General features: G+C 40.6%; 1 protein-coding gene across 1 annotated transcript in view; it reads left to right on the top strand.

Moving 5' to 3' along the window:
• Nucleotides 1-19,170, top strand: part of MET (MET proto-oncogene, receptor tyrosine kinase) — a gene marked incomplete at its 3' end in the record, with an annotated part of 57,787 nt that overhangs the window by 24,643 nt on the left and 13,974 nt on the right. Inside the window, exons 3-9 of the mRNA XM_010074788.1 lie at nt 2,293-2,427; nt 3,781-3,954; nt 9,351-9,511; nt 10,676-10,778; nt 10,993-11,129; nt 13,378-13,542; nt 14,375-14,474. Of these exons, the coding sequence (XP_010073090.1) occupies nt 2,293-2,427; nt 3,781-3,954; nt 9,351-9,511; nt 10,676-10,778; nt 10,993-11,129; nt 13,378-13,542; nt 14,375-14,474 (975 nt within the window). The remainder of the gene's footprint in view (nt 1-2,292; nt 2,428-3,780; nt 3,955-9,350; nt 9,512-10,675; nt 10,779-10,992; nt 11,130-13,377; nt 13,543-14,374; nt 14,475-19,170) is intronic.

Here is a 19,170-nt window from a genome sequence, read left to right on the forward strand (position 1 = left end):
GCATGCAAAAACTGCACAGTTATATAGACCTAAAAGAGCATTTTTGCTTCTAGTATCTGTTACGGCAGCACTGTAGGCTGGTAGACTAGTTTTAAGCAAACTCCAGACTTTTTTTCCATAGTCCCAACAGAGATAGGAGGTGTAATCTGAGCTCCCTGTATGTTATGAAGTCAAAGTCTATTCACTTGGTCTTTGAGCAGGTGATTTGACTATCAGCCTCAGTAAAATAAAGGTTGGTCAGTGTTTAAAGTACCAAATAATTTTTCCAAGATTGTAGAGATGGGATCCAAATTTTCATGTATTGCTCTGAGGTTGCAATGGCAGATGTGTTTAAAGGGTTAACACTGTGGCTCAATCAGAAAGAATGCTTGGCAATAAGAGGAAGCCTGGATTAATGATAGAAAAGAATTCTTAGCATTTTATAGCAGTGGGTATTCGAGATGAGACATGGCTAATGATCAACTAAAAAGGTATTTGCAGCTGTGGTGCTACCTCTCCCCGTAATGCCAACATTAATCAAGCTTTTTCATGCAGCTTTGCAGTCCATTCTATTTTTCATTGTCCTGAATATAAGAACAGAGCTCATGCCCTAATGCACTGAGTCAGAGACCATACTTCTGTGTCAACAAAAGTGATCAGACCTTATTGATTTCTAAAAGCTGCACCTTCTGTACTGTGAAACATAGCAAAATCTTTAACAGAGGCAGTTTCACTTTAAAGAAAAAAAAAAGCCTCTTGTAACCCCAAACTGTAAATATCTCCGGGATGTGAAGCACTTACCGCCATGAATTAACTGCTCATATATTTTATTTAAGTCTTGAATTACAACAAAACATCAGCTGTAATTACAGCATCTGTAAGTCTAGTTTTGGAGTCAGCCATCTTGTTGAAAGACCTTGGCAGTGCGAGAAGCCAGTGAAATCGTGTAAGTCAATGTCCTAGCTGTTCTGATGCTGCCTTCAGAGTCAGAAGAAAAGCTTCATTATAGTGAAAAATTAAACATTTGACATACAAGTTATTTTCAGAATAGCTTCAATCTTTTTAAATAATGAACTCCATAGAATCTCAACTTCTTAGCAAATGTTGATTATCTAAATTCCTAAAGTAAACTACACGTGATGCAGCTTTTGAAACATGAACATGATCTCCCCTCATGTAAACAATCCTCTGCCTTTGTTGTCTGATGCTATCACATTTGAGCGCACATCCTTCTGGATTGCAGGCCCAAGCCTATAAAATCTCGCTATCAAGTACCCACCCCAATCTGCAGATGCTTTATGCCTCTGCTTAACAGCCATGACTCATCCCATTAAAGTCAACAAAGTTACAGTAGTAAAGTTAAGCGTGTGTTTGCAGGAGGAGGCCCAAATTCTCAGAAGTATTTAGGTAACTCAAGATGCAGAGAGATGACTAGTGAGGGAATTTCATGCTGGTGTGACTAATCTCCCTAAGATCTCCTAAAATCAGAGAGAGAGAGAGAGAGAGAAAGAGAGAGTGCTCTTGCAAAGGGGCTTCAGGACAACTAAATTAGGCTCCTGTTTTGGAGCATCTTCCAAAGAAGCCCCCAGCTCTCCCTGTTGTTTAAGAGGTCCTTTAAGTGCTCTATCCTGGGCACCTGGCTCCCACAGAGATCATCAGGAGCCATACCTCGAGGTGCCCAGCCACATCTTGCAAGGAGCTTGTCTGCTGCAATAGCCACCTCGCCAGCTCTGGCAATCGAGCTCCGTGTGCTTGTGGCTCCATAGCACTGCTCACAGCAACGACCTGCACCTGCCATGGCTCTGCACTCTAATGGCCCTGCATGCAGCAAGACCAGATACTGCTGACGCAGGGTAAAGTTTACTTTTCAAACTGAAGGACCAAAGTGAAAATAAATGGAAATATCTTTGACTTTTGAAGGCCTGGAGTTTTAAGATTCTTTTAAATAGATGTTGTAGATAAGATTCTTCTTTCTTAAATGTACAGGGCTGACTAAATGGCCCATCTTCATTTTTCGCTGTTGATTTATAAATACCTGAAATTAAAGGACTAGAAAACATGCAATAACTCCTTCATATTTTAATAAATACGATGTATTTTGAGGATCTTCCAACAGCCATGATTTTGCTGTGTTAAATAAAGTAGATTTTATAGTGCTTTAATCAGATCATGATGGAACATTATGCAAAATATTATGCAATGTAATGCAAAGTAATTAATGCAAGCAGAGAAGTGGTAGGAATGTGAGACTGCTGAGCAGCATGCATTTATGTCACACACTACCTGCTGATTTTCCCAATTTTTCTCTTTCAGATAGTGGTTTCCCGTTCAGAACCCACAGCTCCACATGTCAGCTTTCAGCTAGACTCCCACTCCGTCTCTCCACAAGTTGTTGTCGAGAATTCGTTAGCAGATGATGGCTATACCCTGGTAGTGACTGGGAAAAAGGTGAGTGGTCCATAATCGAATCCTTCTGTGCACTGTGTAAACCTGCCTTCAGAGGAGCAACTTTCAGTAAGAGCCACTCTTCACACTGCTGCTTTGTGCTCTGCATCCTCCTAGCCTCGCCATTCCCTTGGGAACATTGTAGGGGAAAGTTTCCTCCAAGATCTTTTTTCCCCTACTAAACAAACCAACAGTCTAATATTGAGAAATGTTTAAATAATGTAAGAGCTGTGATACAAACCAACAAAAGCCAGGAAAAGCAAATTTTAAGGCTGAAACCCTGTCCTTAATTCAAGTGCTTGCAAAGAAAAAACACAATGGCTTAAGAATAGAATGGTGCTCACAGTTTCCTGGCTTTTGTTGGTTTGTGTCATAACATTGTAACTTTTTAAGGAGGGATGTGTGTGCAAGAGTTACGTGGGTGTGTTTAAAATTGGGACTCAGTGTTCATAGTATGGTTTGAATATTACTTTAGCATGTAGTCTACAAACGGTTAATAAAAGATGAAGAGCTATCATAAATATGCTATTGTCATAAGTAGATATGCATTGCAGAATGGGTTTAAAACATCAGCAGATAATATTACAGATAGATAATCCTAAACCATAATAGTAAGCAATAATTTGACCCGTTGAGTTCTATAAGAATTTACAGAAATACATCAGCCATTAGTAAAGATGGTTATTAATCATTTACTGGAAATGTATGAGATATTTGTAAGAGTAATCTTCAATAAAATGTCCAAAATACGTTTTAAGGAAGGTACTGAAGTGTAAAGATGTATAATTCTTATCTATTTAGAGTGACTATCATCATAACTATCCTGATATTTTAAATTATACAAATTTTAATTCGTATTTCAGGTATAGTATAGGTTTTTTGATGGTAGGTGTTAAAAAACAAGTATACGGGCAGTCACATGCTGTAAGTGTGTCACAGAGACTAATACGGGCTCGCCGAAGCTGAAATAGCCGTCATGCCTATTTTTGCAAACGTATGAACTCGGACATACTGAGATACACTGTTTTTTCCAAGAACTAGTGCAGAACTGGGGGGAGCACACTGCTGTTTTCTTTTTCCATCAGCAAAAAATGCTATCTTGCTGTAAACACCAGATGCTGGTAGTAACTGTATATAACATTAAGATGCCTTTAGGGTTTCTCCCAAGCGAATTTAAAATCATGTCAGTTAAATTACTTATAAGATCCTATAATTACTGAGTGAAAGAGAAGTCGAACTGTGGCTTGCACATCTGAAATCTGAGCAGCACCGCAGTGTATCGCATAAATAGAGACTCTTCTTGCCACTTAGTGTATGTGTTAAAACGATCTGTGCATCGTGTCTTTCCGCCGACAGATAACGAAGATCCCGCTGAAGGGGCCGGGCTGCCACCACTTCAGGTCCTGCAGCCAGTGCCTGCTGGCACCTCCCTTCATGCAGTGTGGCTGGTGCGGCCAGCAGTGCCTCCGGTCTCCCGAGTGCCCCGGCGGCACCTGGACCCAGGAGACCTGCTTGCCTACAGTTTATGAGGTAAAATGGTGTATTTCTCTTATTTATCTCTGAGGGAAGAACGCGCTCTGCACTCTGCGGAAATTTTGTGATTATTTTTGTGCAATTACAATAAATGAAATATCTGCTCTGCTCGACTTCCCCTTGGCCTCAGTGTCCGTGAAGCCCCTGGCTGGATGCACGTAACATCCTGAACACTGCGGGCTCAGGTGCTCACAGTGGACAGGTCTGTCTCATCATCCCGGCTTGCCAGAGGAGAGCCTCGGCCCTGCAAAGCTCTCCTGATGGGGAAACAACCTGTGTCTGAGCCAGCCTGGTGGGGGTCTGATGGGAAAGCCCAGTCAGGAGGAGGAGCACCCTTCCCCTCAGACCCCTCTCAAAGGGAGGAGGTGGAGGAAAGCGCTTCCACCCACAGCTGCCACAGCCTGACCCAGCGCAGGAGGTCTCCGGCCCCCACTCCTCATCCGTCCCCACCGGCTCTGGCGTTGGAGGACAGGGTGGTGTTTCCCCTCTCTGCCCTACCGGAGCTCTGTGGCAGAGCTGTCAACCAAAACATCACCCTGGGGGAGATCTTTTTTCCTAATGTCCCTCCACAGCTCCTTGTTCCCATGGGTCCTCTGGCCACTGGGGGAAACCAGTAGTTGTGGCCTCCCTGGGCTGGGGGACAGCCGGAGCCTGCTGCCGGCCGGCCAGGGCCCAGAAAGGGTGTGCGAGAACAAAACCGCACAGACGAGCGAAGAGCCACACTGGCGCGTTCCTGTTTTCATTTAGCTATGGTTAACGCAGGATTCGCACTGGCCGGCTGTACATGTAACTGAATCATCCCGTGTGAATTGTGACATAGCTGTGAAGGTGGAGGTTTGTGGGCAGTTAGCGGACTAGTAAACCGAGGGAAGGACAAGCGTAAAACTTCCTGGTAGCACATACACCCATTTGCTTTTGTTAGTGAATTTAAATGACACTGTGTAGTTAAAAATACATTTTCCTTTATGGGCATATAGCTTATAAACACAGATGTAAATTTGACATGCTAAACTCTTAGACAGAAAGAGAGACAAAAGATTTTTTCAAATAAATTATGTATTTCTTTCAACCAGGCAGTTGATTTAATGTACAACAACTTTTGATAGAGTAGACAGGCAAAACTGCTAACAATACAGAAACACGTTTACAGGGGTTTTTTTCGTTTCCATATTCGCCTTTCAGATACAAAATTTAGGGTTAACACAGGCAAAATTCAGTGAACAAACAGTGATGCAATATAGGAATCAAACCCAAAATGGATGGAAAGGGGTGTTTGCCTTGCCTTCTGTTGCTATTTACCTTTGGGCAAAGGAGCTGTAAAAAAATTGCAAGCGCAGAATGCGAATATTTTACTTTCATTTTATACAAGAACATACTTATTTCCAAAAGGCTGGATTAGATGATCAAATAGTCCTTTCTGGCCTAATTTTTACGAGACTATAAATCACCAATTCAAAGGTGAGAATTAGTCCTGATGGATTGTTACATACCTGTGCCAGCTCCAAGCTACTCACAGCTATTCTGCACAGCTTGTTTTGTCTTTCCTAGAGCTCTAGCACAAGTACCATCCCTTAATATTTTTTCTTGGCAAAACTTTCCAGCAGCAGCTGTATATTGCCATGCTTCCAAAAAGATTTCTAAGGCTCTGAACTGCTTAGTTTCTGATTTTCAGAGGTGCTGAGCTCATATAGCCCTCTTTAATTTCAATTATGAGCATGTGCACTCAGCAGTTTTAAGAAGCAAGCGCCTGGAGCCCATGCAGGGATGCTTAGACCAAGAGGTGCGTTCCCAAGGCCACCTCTGCAGTCCCTGTGAAGTCGTGGGGAGGACTCATCCAGGGGAGCACTCCTCGGATGTGGGGCGGTGGGAGCAGGCGTGGGGCTGGCCAGGTGCTCCCCTTCCCCATGTGGCTTCAGCCCTGCCTGCTCAGCACAAGCCCACCGTACCCCTGTAATGAATATGGATCTGTGGCACTGACGGATCTTAAGTGAATCTCGAATTACAGCGTGCCCATGTTGGTGGAAGTTGCTTCTAGAAGGCTTGTAAGGAAAAAAATGCAGCTGAGTAGTTAAATCCCTTTGGATTGCTAGCTGTTAAGACAGATTTCATGCTCTACTGGACCATGACATTTAACATTATTACTGAAAAAATTATAAAACAGATTATTCATCATCCTCTGGTCTGTCTTTAAACCCATATGCATAAAATACGAGAAACAAGCTTGTTTTGTTCCTAACAAACAGAGGATGACCTGCTTTGCATTGTATCTGAAATTCAGTCCGAATCCCTCCTAATATTCTGCAGCTTTCAGAGGGACAGATTGCTTGACACATGTCATACGATCGCTTTAACCTGAGGGGAAACAGAGCTTTTCTGAGAGTCAGGTCCAGTGGATGTTAACTAAGTCTTCAACAAAGTTTTCCCAGGTTATTGTACAGAGTGGTGTGCAATTAAAAAAAAAAAAATATGTATATATATATTTTCCTCTCATGAGGGATGTCAGAGAAGAAACTCAGTATTTTCCTGTAGAGTCCTGCAGATCCTTCATCTTTCTACCGTTCTTTAAGCCCTTGTTGTTGGAGCACCCCAGCCCGACAGGGAGCACAGAGCTCCAGCTCTGCCCACGCATCCCCCCTGCTACACCAAAGCCCAGCTCCCACCCTGTGCCTCGGCACCATACCCCGCTCCCATCCATGCCTCTGCCAGCAACAAGGCGTGGTTTTGTCAGCCTGGACAGTAGGTGCCAGGGGAAAGCCGCCGGACTTGGAGGAGGTTCCTCGGAGATCACTTGGTGCTGGAACAAATTGCAGGCATCTGTGTGGGGCATTCAGGTCATGCTGAAAGGTAAATAGCATAAAAGAAGAAATAAATTAGTCTCCCTTTTGATTCTTTGTTGTAATTAAAAACCTGGCATGGTTTGTTGTTGTTTTTAAAGTGAGTAATTTTAACTGCCTTTTATCTCAGATGTATCAAGAACATCAGGCCTTCTGCTGCCTGTTTAGGATGGAGGATTTGCTGTAAATTTCACATGTGGCCTGTACATGTTCTTGCCTCTTAACTAAAATGAATGGACTGTTGAAACTTTAATAAATAGATGCTTTCTTCCAATAATTTATAAAGTATGTGAGTGGATATTAGCATAATAGCTGTCAATATAAACAAAAGAAAAACACAATACTTGAAATTTTTCCAAAAAGAAAAAAGTTAACTTTCTCTCTCTTAACTCAAATCAAAGTCCGGAGAGCAGCAGGGAGAAGCAGAACATCAGCCTTGCAGCAGGACTTGCTTCGTGTTACCAGTGGAGTTACTTTGCTATATAGAGAACTTTTGAATCCTAAATTCCACAGCATTTATAACTGATCTGGGCTTTGCTTAGTTTCTGTTACTACCTGCACAATGGAAGTACACAGAAGATGCCTATGTATGCCTCTGTTGAAAGTTCAGGAGGTTCACTATTCATTCTTGTTGACTCTCCCAAGAAAAAATCTGCAAAACTACATTTGACTTTCAGTGCTTTCATTGTACAGAACAAGTGGAATAAAACTAAAGAAATTATAAAAACAGTCTGGGGGAGTTTCTGCAGAACTTAAATTAAAAAGTATACGATTTGGTTTGTTTTTTGCTATCTACTTAGAAGTCTTGACTCATAAATTTTCTGGCAAAATGCAGTAAATACTTTCACTCTCCCTCAATTAAGGCACATGGGCTGCTATCACAAGTCTTTTTTGGCAGATAAGATCACTCAAAACCAGTTAAATGCCTTCGGTTTTTATTCTGTATGGTTTGTGAAGCCTAATTTTAACACACTTATGTTGTTAACTTATGGATTACATTTCAAACTCTTCAAAAGCCACACGTCAATGCATTATTGTACAAAACATGAGACATCCTGTACCCCCACAGAGCAATTTCAGTTTCTGCTAGGGTTTTGTTACTCCAAAAATAGATAGTGTGCTGAGATATTAAGTAGAGTGGAAAACTAGTATCTGAAGTCAATCCAGATTTTTAATAAAAAAACAAAGAAATAAGGGAAAGTTAAACTTGGGAATAGCACAGACTCCACAGGACACAGTTCTGCTCCACACTCATAGCTGCGGTGTTGTGTGTCAGAGGGCTGTGCGAGTATCACTCCTTTTTTATGGGATTTGTGCGAAAGTACTGTTCCTGCATAGGTTCCCTCTTTGCTCATTGGGAGCTGATTCAAAGCACATTAAAATAGGAATGATTCCTACCGGCTTCAGTGCATTTTAGATCAGACTCTTTGTCTGGTTTCTAATGGGGTCAGTAAATTTCCCCATATAGAATATATGGTATAATTCTTTTGAAGTATTCTTCAGCTGCCTTTCTATCTACAATAGTTCATTTGTGAGAGTCTTGAAGTATAGCTACAAGAGAGTTGAAAAGAAATGTGCTGTCTTACTGGATTTCCAGATGAAATAATAGCCAAGTATCTCTCAAACACTTTCCTTTCAGCTTGAAAATGAAGTCAGGTCCTTTGAAAGGCACAGCCGTATTGCATTTTAGGGGCAAAACTGCTGTCACTAAAGCACTAAGTCTAAGACATTTAGGCACTATGACCACAAATGTAAATTCAGTCTTTCATTCTCTGTTGTTTGTCCAGTGGTACTGGTATGTTTGCAAAATTATGCAGTATTCTTAAAAGTCCTCATAAACCCTGAACCAATGTCGTTTTGATTTTATATTTTTTTTTACTGGCAGTACTGGCCAGTACTTTTACTGAGTTTTGTAAGACTTCTATAGTGTTCCTACATTTTTCCCACCATTGTTATGTTTTACAGGACAATTTACAATATACAGAAAAAAAAGCATTTCCTTTGTAGATTGTCTCTGTGTTTCTGAGGGGTAGTTTATTTTTAACTTGGAATTAGAGGTGACCAATTATAAAAGATTTAGGGAAAAAAAAAAAAACGTTAACTTTATCACAGCCACTGCAATATCGGATTTTGTGTCTTTGAAGCTACTTCACTCTGAACCCGACTTTCATCAGGCTGACAAAAAATGGTCATTTTGGGGCTCTTTTGTGTTCAGCATTCAGCTTCTAACAAAATAAGTACATTGTATGTTTAACATGCCAGAAAGAAGATGTGAAAGACAAGAACGGCAGGATTTAAAAGACTGTTACAATGCACAGCTTGCTCAGTGCCCCTAAACACTATCCTTCAAAGCTTTCTGGTATAGGTTTTGTTATTTATTGCTACTGTCAGAGAAAGCTCATAATGTGACAAATGAAAGGTGAAGAACAATTAAGATGAATGGTAGGACATAGTCTACCAGAAGAAATGTTTTTCTAAAATTATTCCTTTGCACATTCTTTAACTCCATTTGAAGTTAAAGAAAACCTGATGTAACTAACACAATATTTTTTTTAACAGATTCTCCCGAGCAGCGCTCCCTTGGAAGGCGGGACAAAACTGACACTGTGTGGATGGGACTTTGGATTCAGCAAAAATAATAGATTTGAATTTAAAAATACAGTAGTCCATATTGGAGGACAAATTTGTGCTCTGGAAGCAAAATCTAGCAACAAAAACAAGTAAGAAACCTAAAATATTAATTTCCTTTTATACAGATGTTCTTTATGCAGTATGGGGTTTTTTTAGGATATAAACATTCAGTCTGTAAGTGTCATGTCCAATTCTGAAATTTCAAACAGGAAACAATCCCTTGGTTTGATAAGGTCCCCAAGAAAAAAGTGCTCAAGATGGAGATCAAATAAATCTAGTTAATACTGATAGCTCCTGCAGCAGCTTTTTCTGGTTTGTCTGCGAAATGCTGTTCAACATCTGTGGGAGCTGGCAAGAATGAAACTATTCAAAGGTTTGAAAAGGAGGCAGGTTCCTCTGGCCAAGATCCTGCTGGGCTCAGTTATGTCACCTCCGTCTTCCTGATCTGTGAAGCTGCTGGAGAGAGATGTAAGAAGATGCAGGTATTTTGACATCCAGAGGCTTATGACCCTCAGCTGCACCTCTCCTCCTCCTCCTCAGAAATAAGTATTTGAGACAGTGGGATAATGGCTATTCTGGTTGTTATCTTGAAGAAATATGAAGTTCAATGAATATCCTCTCTCAGTTCAAAGCATATGACTATCTGCTACTACAGCAAGGTGCAAATCATGTCACAGATACACAGCAGCGAAAAGGTCACCCTCCAGAAGTACTGAGCACTCTCCTAACTGCTATCCTGAACAGTCTTAATGCAAACAAAATTATTTAAGGAGATTAGCTTATATATGAGACTGTGTAAATGTAATGTAATACATTGACACATGCGGTCACAAAAGTTCAAGTTTAATTTTTGGTAATATTTAGATACAACAAACTTGTGTATATGATGCATTTTTTCTAATCCTGTTGTCTGCCAAAATTTGGCACTAAAGGAGAATTCCAAAAACCAGCTTAGCCATTGAATGGGAGGTATTTGTTTTCTCTAGCATGCTTTGTTTTTCTGAAATGTATTTGGTATACTAAAATTATTTTCTCTGGCCAAGTATGAACACCACCGTGTTTGTATTTAGTATTAAAGAAGACAACTACAGTTCTTTTAGCTATTATTTCTGAAATGTCCCTGACATGTATAGATTGATGATTTGTTTAATATGGATCCTCCATTATTATGAGTTTCATGTGGTTCTATTTTAATACAAAAAATCAAGCCAGAGAAAAAAATGTAATCCCATCTTTTTCCTTGTTTTCCAAAGGCTGGAATGCACAGTTCCTGCTGCAAAAAATCCAAGTTTTAATATATCCAGTAGTATTTCTGTTGGACATGGCAAAACACTATTCAATACATTTTCGTATGTGGTAAGCACTATGATTAAAACTTTATTGTCAAAATTAGCTTCAATATTAACTGGAAAGAGACTTCTCATGAGTTCAATCCAGTATGGTAATTCTATATTCCTGTTTGCTTTATTATTACTTCATGGAAATGCTAATAAATGTTTTAAGATTCTTCCTCTTTACATTTTGAAAACAATTTAACAATCCACTGTTGTTATTTTTAACCCCTCCTCAGAATCCTGTCATAACAAGTATCTCTCCCACCTATGGCCCCAAATCTGGAGGAACATTGCTCACTGTAGCTGGAAAATACCTAAACAGTGGCAAATCCAGAAGGATTTTTGTTGGTGAGAAACCATGCACCTTGAAAAGGTAATGTACTTACTAAAAAGCAATGCCTTTGATATTGAAATGGCTTGATTAAAATGTCTTGGAGTAAAAAAAAAAAAACGCAAACATGCATTGCTCTCCTCTCCTTGTGTTACATATCAGAGAAATGATACTGCAATAAGCATTCAGTTCTGGATTACATCCCGAGTTTACAATGTCTGAAAGGTTTCTAGAAAGGACCACGGTTCCCTAGAAGACTTGTTTATTTTGTAATGCCTTCATTAACCTCATTAAAAGGTTGCATAGAGAAGTAGCGAATCGGCTTCTAATGGACTAGGAACGGACCATTTCCCATCATTTTTGTCACCCTGACTCGCACACACTCAGCCCTCTCTCTTGTATCAGCAGGAGCTGCTGTTCATGGAGCAGCTCCCAGTGAGCGTTCAGTGGATGCAGGTTACCATTTCCTGCTGGTTTGTTCAGTGGAAACCTGACCAGTGTGGGAGTGTGTATCCCATGCAGAGGAGCAGCTATTTCTGCATTGCTACCAGTGAACATCCTCCAAACCAGAGGCAGCATCAGTTTGGGACTTTTCATAGCATACATTAAATTGTTTTGAGGATTAAGCCAGAATATCTTGTGGCTCTGTACTGGATCCAGTAGGAGCTCGGTCAAGAATCTTTGACATGCTCTGTCTGGAAATGCCTTCAGTCCCAGCTGAATATAAATGTTAAATACCAAGCACAGATTCTCTGCTGTGGGCAGACAAGTGTTTTGAATTTGGTAGCCATTCTACCATTGCGCAAATTCTGCTCGGTCCTGTTTTCAGGTACAGCAGTGTGGCTCCCGCTGGAGTGAACAGAATTGTCACCTCTGCTGCCAAGGGCAGAATCTGGCCCACTGTGTTCCAGGAACAGGATGCCCAGCAATTCCCCTAAATTTTTATCCTCTCTGAATGACTATGGAAAGTCATAGTAGTGAAACGTCATACTTGCGCAGAACATGGGGAAGGAATAGCTGACCTCTAGGTATCAAACCGTAGCTGGGGCTTATCCAGTAAGCATCCCCACTACCCGTCTTGCTCACCAGCCAAGTTGTCTGGAGACTTCTACGTAGGTCTTAGCCAGTTTCTCAGGGCAGGTATTTCTCTAGGTAAATTGGCAGCTTTCCCCAGTTCTGAGGGCAGCTAGATCAAGGATTTATTTTTTCCTTTAAAAGGTGGTAAAAAGCTTCCAAATACATATGAAAAAATCACTAACCCCTATAGCACATGGTGAGCCCCACCTTCCTGGAAAGATTCAGAAATGCCAAAAAATGCCTCTTTTGTGTAATTTGGAGACAGTCTCAGAATGACCTCACTTGGAGGGCTCCTGGATATGGTTGGACCCAAATCACTGAAACCAGCGCACAGAGTTGTATTTGCTTCTGCAGTCAGTCGTTACTATTGCCTCTCATGTGCCCTGCTCCCTGCGGCCACACGTCATGTGCTTCAGGCTTCCGGATGATAGAATCATAGAATTGTTTGGGTTGGAAGGGTCCTTAAAGATCATCCAGTTCCAACCCCCCTGCCAGGGGCAGGGACACCTCCCACTAGACCAGGTTGCTCAAAACCTCATCCAACCACCCCTCTGCTGCCCACTCACCCACTGAGCTCAGCGTAGGAGGAAGACTTCCAGGGCCAAGCATGAGAGAGCAAGGGAAAGGTGAATATCCCAGAGACTCTGCTGCTGTGATGAATTCAGCCAGCTCTTCCTGAATTTTCACCTTCTCCTCCCTTCTCCTTGCCCTCTGCCTGCCCCTCAGCAGTGCCTGGAGTCAGCAGGTGCCCCCGGGGTGGGATATCTTCAATGTGCTGGTACATCCCCCACCAGCACCTTTTCTTGAGGTTTTTAACACAGGGTAAATCCTGTGGATTGGGAAGAAAAATATGTTTTTCCTTGGTTACAGCAGAACAAGTCATTCTCTTTAAACCTGGAAGCTTCCCAGCCTGGAAGCTGCTTCTGTAGGGTGCAGGGGCTGATGTAGCTGTCACCAGCACTGGGGAAACACCTTGCAGCAGTCAAGGTGCAAGTCAATCAAATTAAGATGAGTCTTGAGCCTAAGCAGTGGTGTTGCTGTTTCTACCTCATGCCACGCTTATTTGTTGCAATCTGATCATCCAGTAGGGGAATCAATGACTTTTTTTACAAGCAGATCCTTAGGAGGGGTTGGGACTCACTAAAAGGACAGTGTTTCAAACTGAGTATGTGTTGTATAATGCTGACAAGCAAGCCCTTTTCTCTCCTTCCAGTGTATCGGTGAGCACAGTGGAGTGCTATACTCCAGCACAACGAATTCCCCAGGAATATCGTGTGAGGGTGGGAATCGATGAAGCTATTCGAGACGCGAGCGGTCCTTTCACATACAGAGAAGATCCCGTTGTTTTAAAAATTCACCCAGCCAAATCTTTTCTTAGGTGAGTAAAAGTTTTGTGCAGAAATAAGTAATGAATGAAAGAGGAATGACTACACTGAGCAGCAATCTATCAAAAGAAATTGCATTTTTATCTCTATCTGCCATGCCAATTGCTTCTATTATGGTGCAGTTGCAGAGGGCAGATCATTTCCTTTCAGAGGTGAAGGAGAAGGGGGAAGGGCGCCTCTTTTCTGTATGTGATTTAACTCCTAGCTGCTGCTGAGCGTACCTGTGATGTCCTGCTGAGATACCTACTGTACAGCTAAGTGTGTCTCCTGTACTGCATCTGGACATTACACTGATGAGTGAGGAAAATCATTTTATGTGACAACTCAGCAGTACTCAGGAGAGCAAATGGATTTTAAAATAGTCTAATCCAGCGCTACATAAATATTATGAATATATATGTATGGTAGTATGTGTGTGTTTTTAAGTGACATTTTTATGGTCTCAGTAGCTCTAATCCAAGCCATCTGCCTTTGCCAAAAAAATGTCAGCAGTAAAAAAGATACCTTTTTGAGCACTACTGAAAGTAATAAGTTAGCAAATGCTAAGTACAAGTATACACCCTCCTTAAAAAAGTACGCATTTATTTTATATCCTGGCACACCACAATTCTAATTTTTTTTCTTGTGTTTGATTAGTTGTTATAGCAAGTGTAAAATTTGTTTCCCAGAAAAATAATCTCACTGATCAGAGCTATGTATTTGCATTCGCCCCATATATCCCTAATTCTGGTTTTATGTTGTCATCTACTCTAAAATATAATTTGTAATTAAGATTATCATAGCAGATGTATCATTATCCTACTCTTTTTTTTTTTTTTCCCCTAGTGGTGGAAGTACAATCACAGCTCAGGGAATCAACTTGAACTCAGTGTGCTTTCCTCAGATGGTGATTACTGTACCTAAACTGGGAATGAACTTCTCTGTGGTGAGTCAGTCTTGGAGAAGACAGTCTGTTATCTTGACATCTTCATGTGGTGAATGGCACTGAATTTTCAGTCAAAATACTTTAATTTTTGCTTTGAAACTTCAGGGCTTCCACTGACACTTTGTGGTTTTCTGCACAGACTGTTTCCACTGCATGGGCAAAACTCAACAACAAATTTGAAATTAAGCTGGGGGTAGAAAAACAGTTCCCAAGGAACCTCTTCCAAAGAACTAAGGCTTTTACAGTATCTGATGACAAGATTTTTATATTGCAGTTTAACAATGCAAGTGACTAAGCACAGAACAATGGAATACAGGTATGTCAGATTACACAACAAGTTCAAGTGCTACTGTGATAGGTAGGAAATATATTCAAATGGTGACTGTGGATATAAAAGGAAAATGGAACAAACATCAAAGAAAGAGGAAAGGTAAATATGTAAAATCAAAAGTAGGTATTATTTTGAAGAATTTCTGATTGCCAAATTACGTACTGGGGCAAATATTTCCTAACTTATCAAAGTTCAGCCACTAAGCTTTAAGAGAAGTTTGGGCTTTTGCAGTTGGGTATCTCTGCATGAACAGAGGGTCAGTCAGGGATCTGAGCCTTCTTTTGTTACTTGAGTTGATAATACACAGTGTCTAAATCTAAATAAGGTGATCAGATATGACCATATGATCTACTTTAATTTTTGTAAGGCAAAGATAACATTTATTGGCTACTTGTGCTGGAACTGTTTCCTGTAAACTTTTGCTTACACATTTGTGTTGTGCCTCCAACATTTTCTTATCCTGTAAGGTCTGTTTAGCCTAACTGAAGCTAAATTGACCTACACTCTTTATGACATGCTATGCTACTGCTCATATTCTCAGTTTATTCCTAATGATCGTTATACACTATTTCCTGTACTGAATTCTAAGTATTAGACCTAGGTTTGCTCAAAGCATTTAAAATGGTATGTCTGCAAATTTGCAGTCTTTTATAGCTTCAAGGTCATAACATTCTTCATGATCCTAATTTGTATAATATTATGAGTGTCGGGACCTGAATTTCAGATGGATGTGATCATGGCTTGTAATTTAATTGGTTCAGATTTTAATCTGAAAATCAGTGCCCCTGCAATGAAACATGGTGTTCAATGTTATCAAAAAGACACTTTACCCATGAGTTAGAAAGCACAACATTTCAGTGAAATCAACCAAACTCAAAATTTGTTAGCTTTTGAGTAATGTGTGCATGATTATTTCTAAGTACAAAAGATTTCCAAAGAAAAGGTCATTGCTGAATGTTTTGACCAGTCTTTCTTTCAAAATAAAGATCATCACTTGCTTTCTCTGTTCCCCTGTGAGAATATGCAGTATTGCTTCTCTTCAGGCCCTGATTCTGCATACCTTGCTCATCAAATATTTGTAACTTCCACAGAATTTTAACAGATTTGAAAGAGTCTGAAGTTTTAAAGAACTAAATCCACTGTCCAAAAGTGACTGGGAACTCCAGACAATGAACACTGTAGAGTTTACCCTCTCCCCCAGATATCAGGGAGCAGCCTTTCCTTTGAGCAGTGGTTTGCTGCCATCCTGCATTTTAACCTGCTATTAGAAAAAAGACATGGACACAGACAGTCAGAATTATCTCCCTTATTCTTTTTCTTTTCATACCTTGCAGTGTGGATGATATTTGCCAACACACAAGAAGAGGCAGGTCTGACTCTCCTTTTCCATAAGGATATCTGTCCTCTACCACTGCTGATTGCTAAGAATCTGCCCCAGTGTAAAAGGAGCTGTACGCAAGTTCATTCTCCCTGCACAAGGGGTGGAATATAACCTCAAACAGATTATAATCCAGAGTGTTTTATACTTTGACACTGCCCAAGCAATATATTTTGCTCTATTGAAATTAAAGGCTTTTGGCACTTGGTGGCTTTACCTCCCTGTGTGGGCCCAACTCTGCTTGCCATTTGTTCTGCCACTAGTCATTACCTTGAGCTTATTTCTCAAGGAAGGATATTTCTTAGGGAGAAGGGAAAGATTTATAAGTGGCAAAACAAGATTTAACTGTGGAACTGAGGAAATTGCTGGTGGAGGATGCCTACGGCTGCAGCTTGCCCCGTCCTGCGCTGGAGATTCTGGGCCCTATGCATAAGCGATATGCCAAAAAAAAACCTTTCATCCAGTCATTACAAAAATAAACAGTAATGAGGAACTATTTCCAGGAAGGATCCAGAGCACTGCAATGACCAACTATCCCTTTTATACGGGAGAAAACAGGTTGTGGTCCTGAATAGACTAAACCCAGACAAACAGTACAATACAAATGAAAATGATCAAGATGTCCTATAGCTGAGGTTATGTATCTTTTTGCTTCTTTAGTTTGGGAGAGGAGAGCTGAGTCATTTTTTTAAAATTGTTATTTAAGACCTTTTTCTTTTCAGTTTTCTCTCACCAGCCTCCTCCGAGAAGCTGCTTTTGTCAGCATTCAGAAACTCTGGCTCTTGGGAAAACCAAAGCCAGCACTGAAACACATCCCAAAGCATCAAAGGAAAGTACAGCTGGGAGGGACCACAAAGACCTAACCTGGCCTGCTTCCCTGTGGCAGGAGCAAATGTATGCAGACCACTGCCTGATGGATATTTGTCTAGGCTGTTATTAAAGCTCCTTGTGAAAGAAATTTCACAACCTCACTTAAACAAACTTTGGAGAGAGCTGCTCTACCTGCTTACCTAGTGGTTTGGAAAGACTTCTTTCTAATAATTAACCCAAATCCTAGCTGCTAATTAGCTATCTCTTTTTTTTAACCCTCAGTGGACAGGAACAACAGATTACCAGTCTCTCCTGCTAATTTTATATATTTGCACTACATTATGATTCAGCCTTTCTCTTTTCCAGTTAAAACAAACCAAACTGGTCTAACTTCTCTTGATACCTGTTGTTTCCTAGAGCTCTGCTCATTCTTTCTGCCACCTCCCAGACCCTCTCGCATTTACAGAAAACTGGTGGTGCCTGATTAAAAAGAGGTTTATCCTTTTCCTGTCAGCTATCTCTCCCTGAACCCTTAATTCACTCCATCAGCCTTAACTGTGGCCTAGAGCCCTGCTGGAGTCCTAGTGTGAGTGGAGGGTCATTTTGCAAGCAGCAGGAGCTGTTGGGGATGTTCTGCATCCCAAAGCCTCAGGGAGCAGAGCCAGCTGACATGCCCTGCGGCGTTTGCTCTTCTCTGCCTGTTTCTTTACAACCCAGTGGAAGAGATGAGCTGTACAACTGGTAAAAGAGGTTTTCTGGAACAACTCCCCATAAGAAATGCAGTTTCATTGAGACTGAAAAGTTTTGGGGGCAATATGCCAGGCCCTTATAGAAGAAACATTTAAGTTGAGCTTTTCAGCTTTCATATCTGAAGTTCAGTATTTCTGAAACTTTTTCTTCTACAAGGCAAAAATGCCTTACTTCAACTTTATCATTTTCATATTATATTTATTTAAATTTCCTTAAAATCACTCAATGCTATCTTCACACTAGTTGTATTTTTATTATATGCTATGTTAGCACTATCAAAATAATACATTTGCTTTATTTGAATCTGGTATTTCAATGAGTGAAAAAAATGTTCTAAAGTTATTGAACTATATGTTTCAATACTCACAATGTGTTTCTTTTTAATTTCTGTTTCATGAGATCTTTTGACCATTTGTTCTCACTAGGAACAAAAAATATGAAAGTAGGCAGTGCTGCATAAATTCCCAAGAGCTCTAGATAATGCACAAGGATACGCTAACCGTCTCAGTTCTGCTAACACATCCAGTTCCTGTGTGAGGTGCACATGAAGGGAAGCAGCTCATTCCTTCCTTTCACTTTGCGTTGTGCCTGTGAAAAAGCTTTGCACAGTTTGGAATGGTGTTTGATCAGGAGAGTGATTTACAAAAATGAGTGTCTTCTAACCTCTGCTGTAAGTCGTGCTAGATGTTTCCTGTGCTTCTGAAGCACTTGAGGCCAATATTTTGTCTTTGAAAGCCTGTACTTTGCAGTGATTCCCCAATAGTGAACAAGTGGTCATTCAGGAATCCTTTGCTGTAGCATTTTTTTAATATTCCCTCAATTAACTAGTTTGGATATATATTGCAATTCCTTAATCTCTTCTAACCATGAATGTCCCAAGATATGCAAGGTTGCAAAATTATGGAGAAGCACCTTTTAATACATGACCTTCAATAACTGACCTTGTAGCTATACAAGATCATCTCTTTCCACAGACTTTTAATTATCTCTTCAGTAAGCAGTCTCTTGAATTAACTTTATAATTTCTTAATTGTTCCCTGCTAGATGCCATTTCCTGCTGTTTTATAGGAGAATTTTAAAATGGCCTAAAGTTTCTTCAATGTTTACAAGTCTGTGAACAATCCAGGCTCGTAATAATCATAAAATGCCCAGAATTCACCTGTGAGTGCCTATCTTAGATTTATTAAATAAAATAATGATAGAAGAAATTCCCTGGAAACTGTGGATGGTAAGTGTGTGATTACTGAAGATATTCCCAACTACCTATCCAAAGACACTCGGGATTTAAGTCTCTATCTGTGTTGACTCTGTGGCACATAAAGCTGCCACAGAAGCCCAGCAAAGAGTTTCCCTCACGGAGGGGAACCATTGGCCTTTCTTTCCGTGCTGAGTCTGCACCTCATGCACATGTCCTGGCAAGGAAAGAG

Source organism: Pterocles gutturalis, unplaced genomic scaffold (genome assembly GCF_000699245.1).
Source record: "Pterocles gutturalis isolate BGI_N339 unplaced genomic scaffold, ASM69924v1 scaffold41482, whole genome shotgun sequence".
In the NCBI taxonomy this organism is placed as follows: Eukaryota; Metazoa; Chordata; class Aves; order Pterocliformes; family Pteroclidae; genus Pterocles; species Pterocles gutturalis.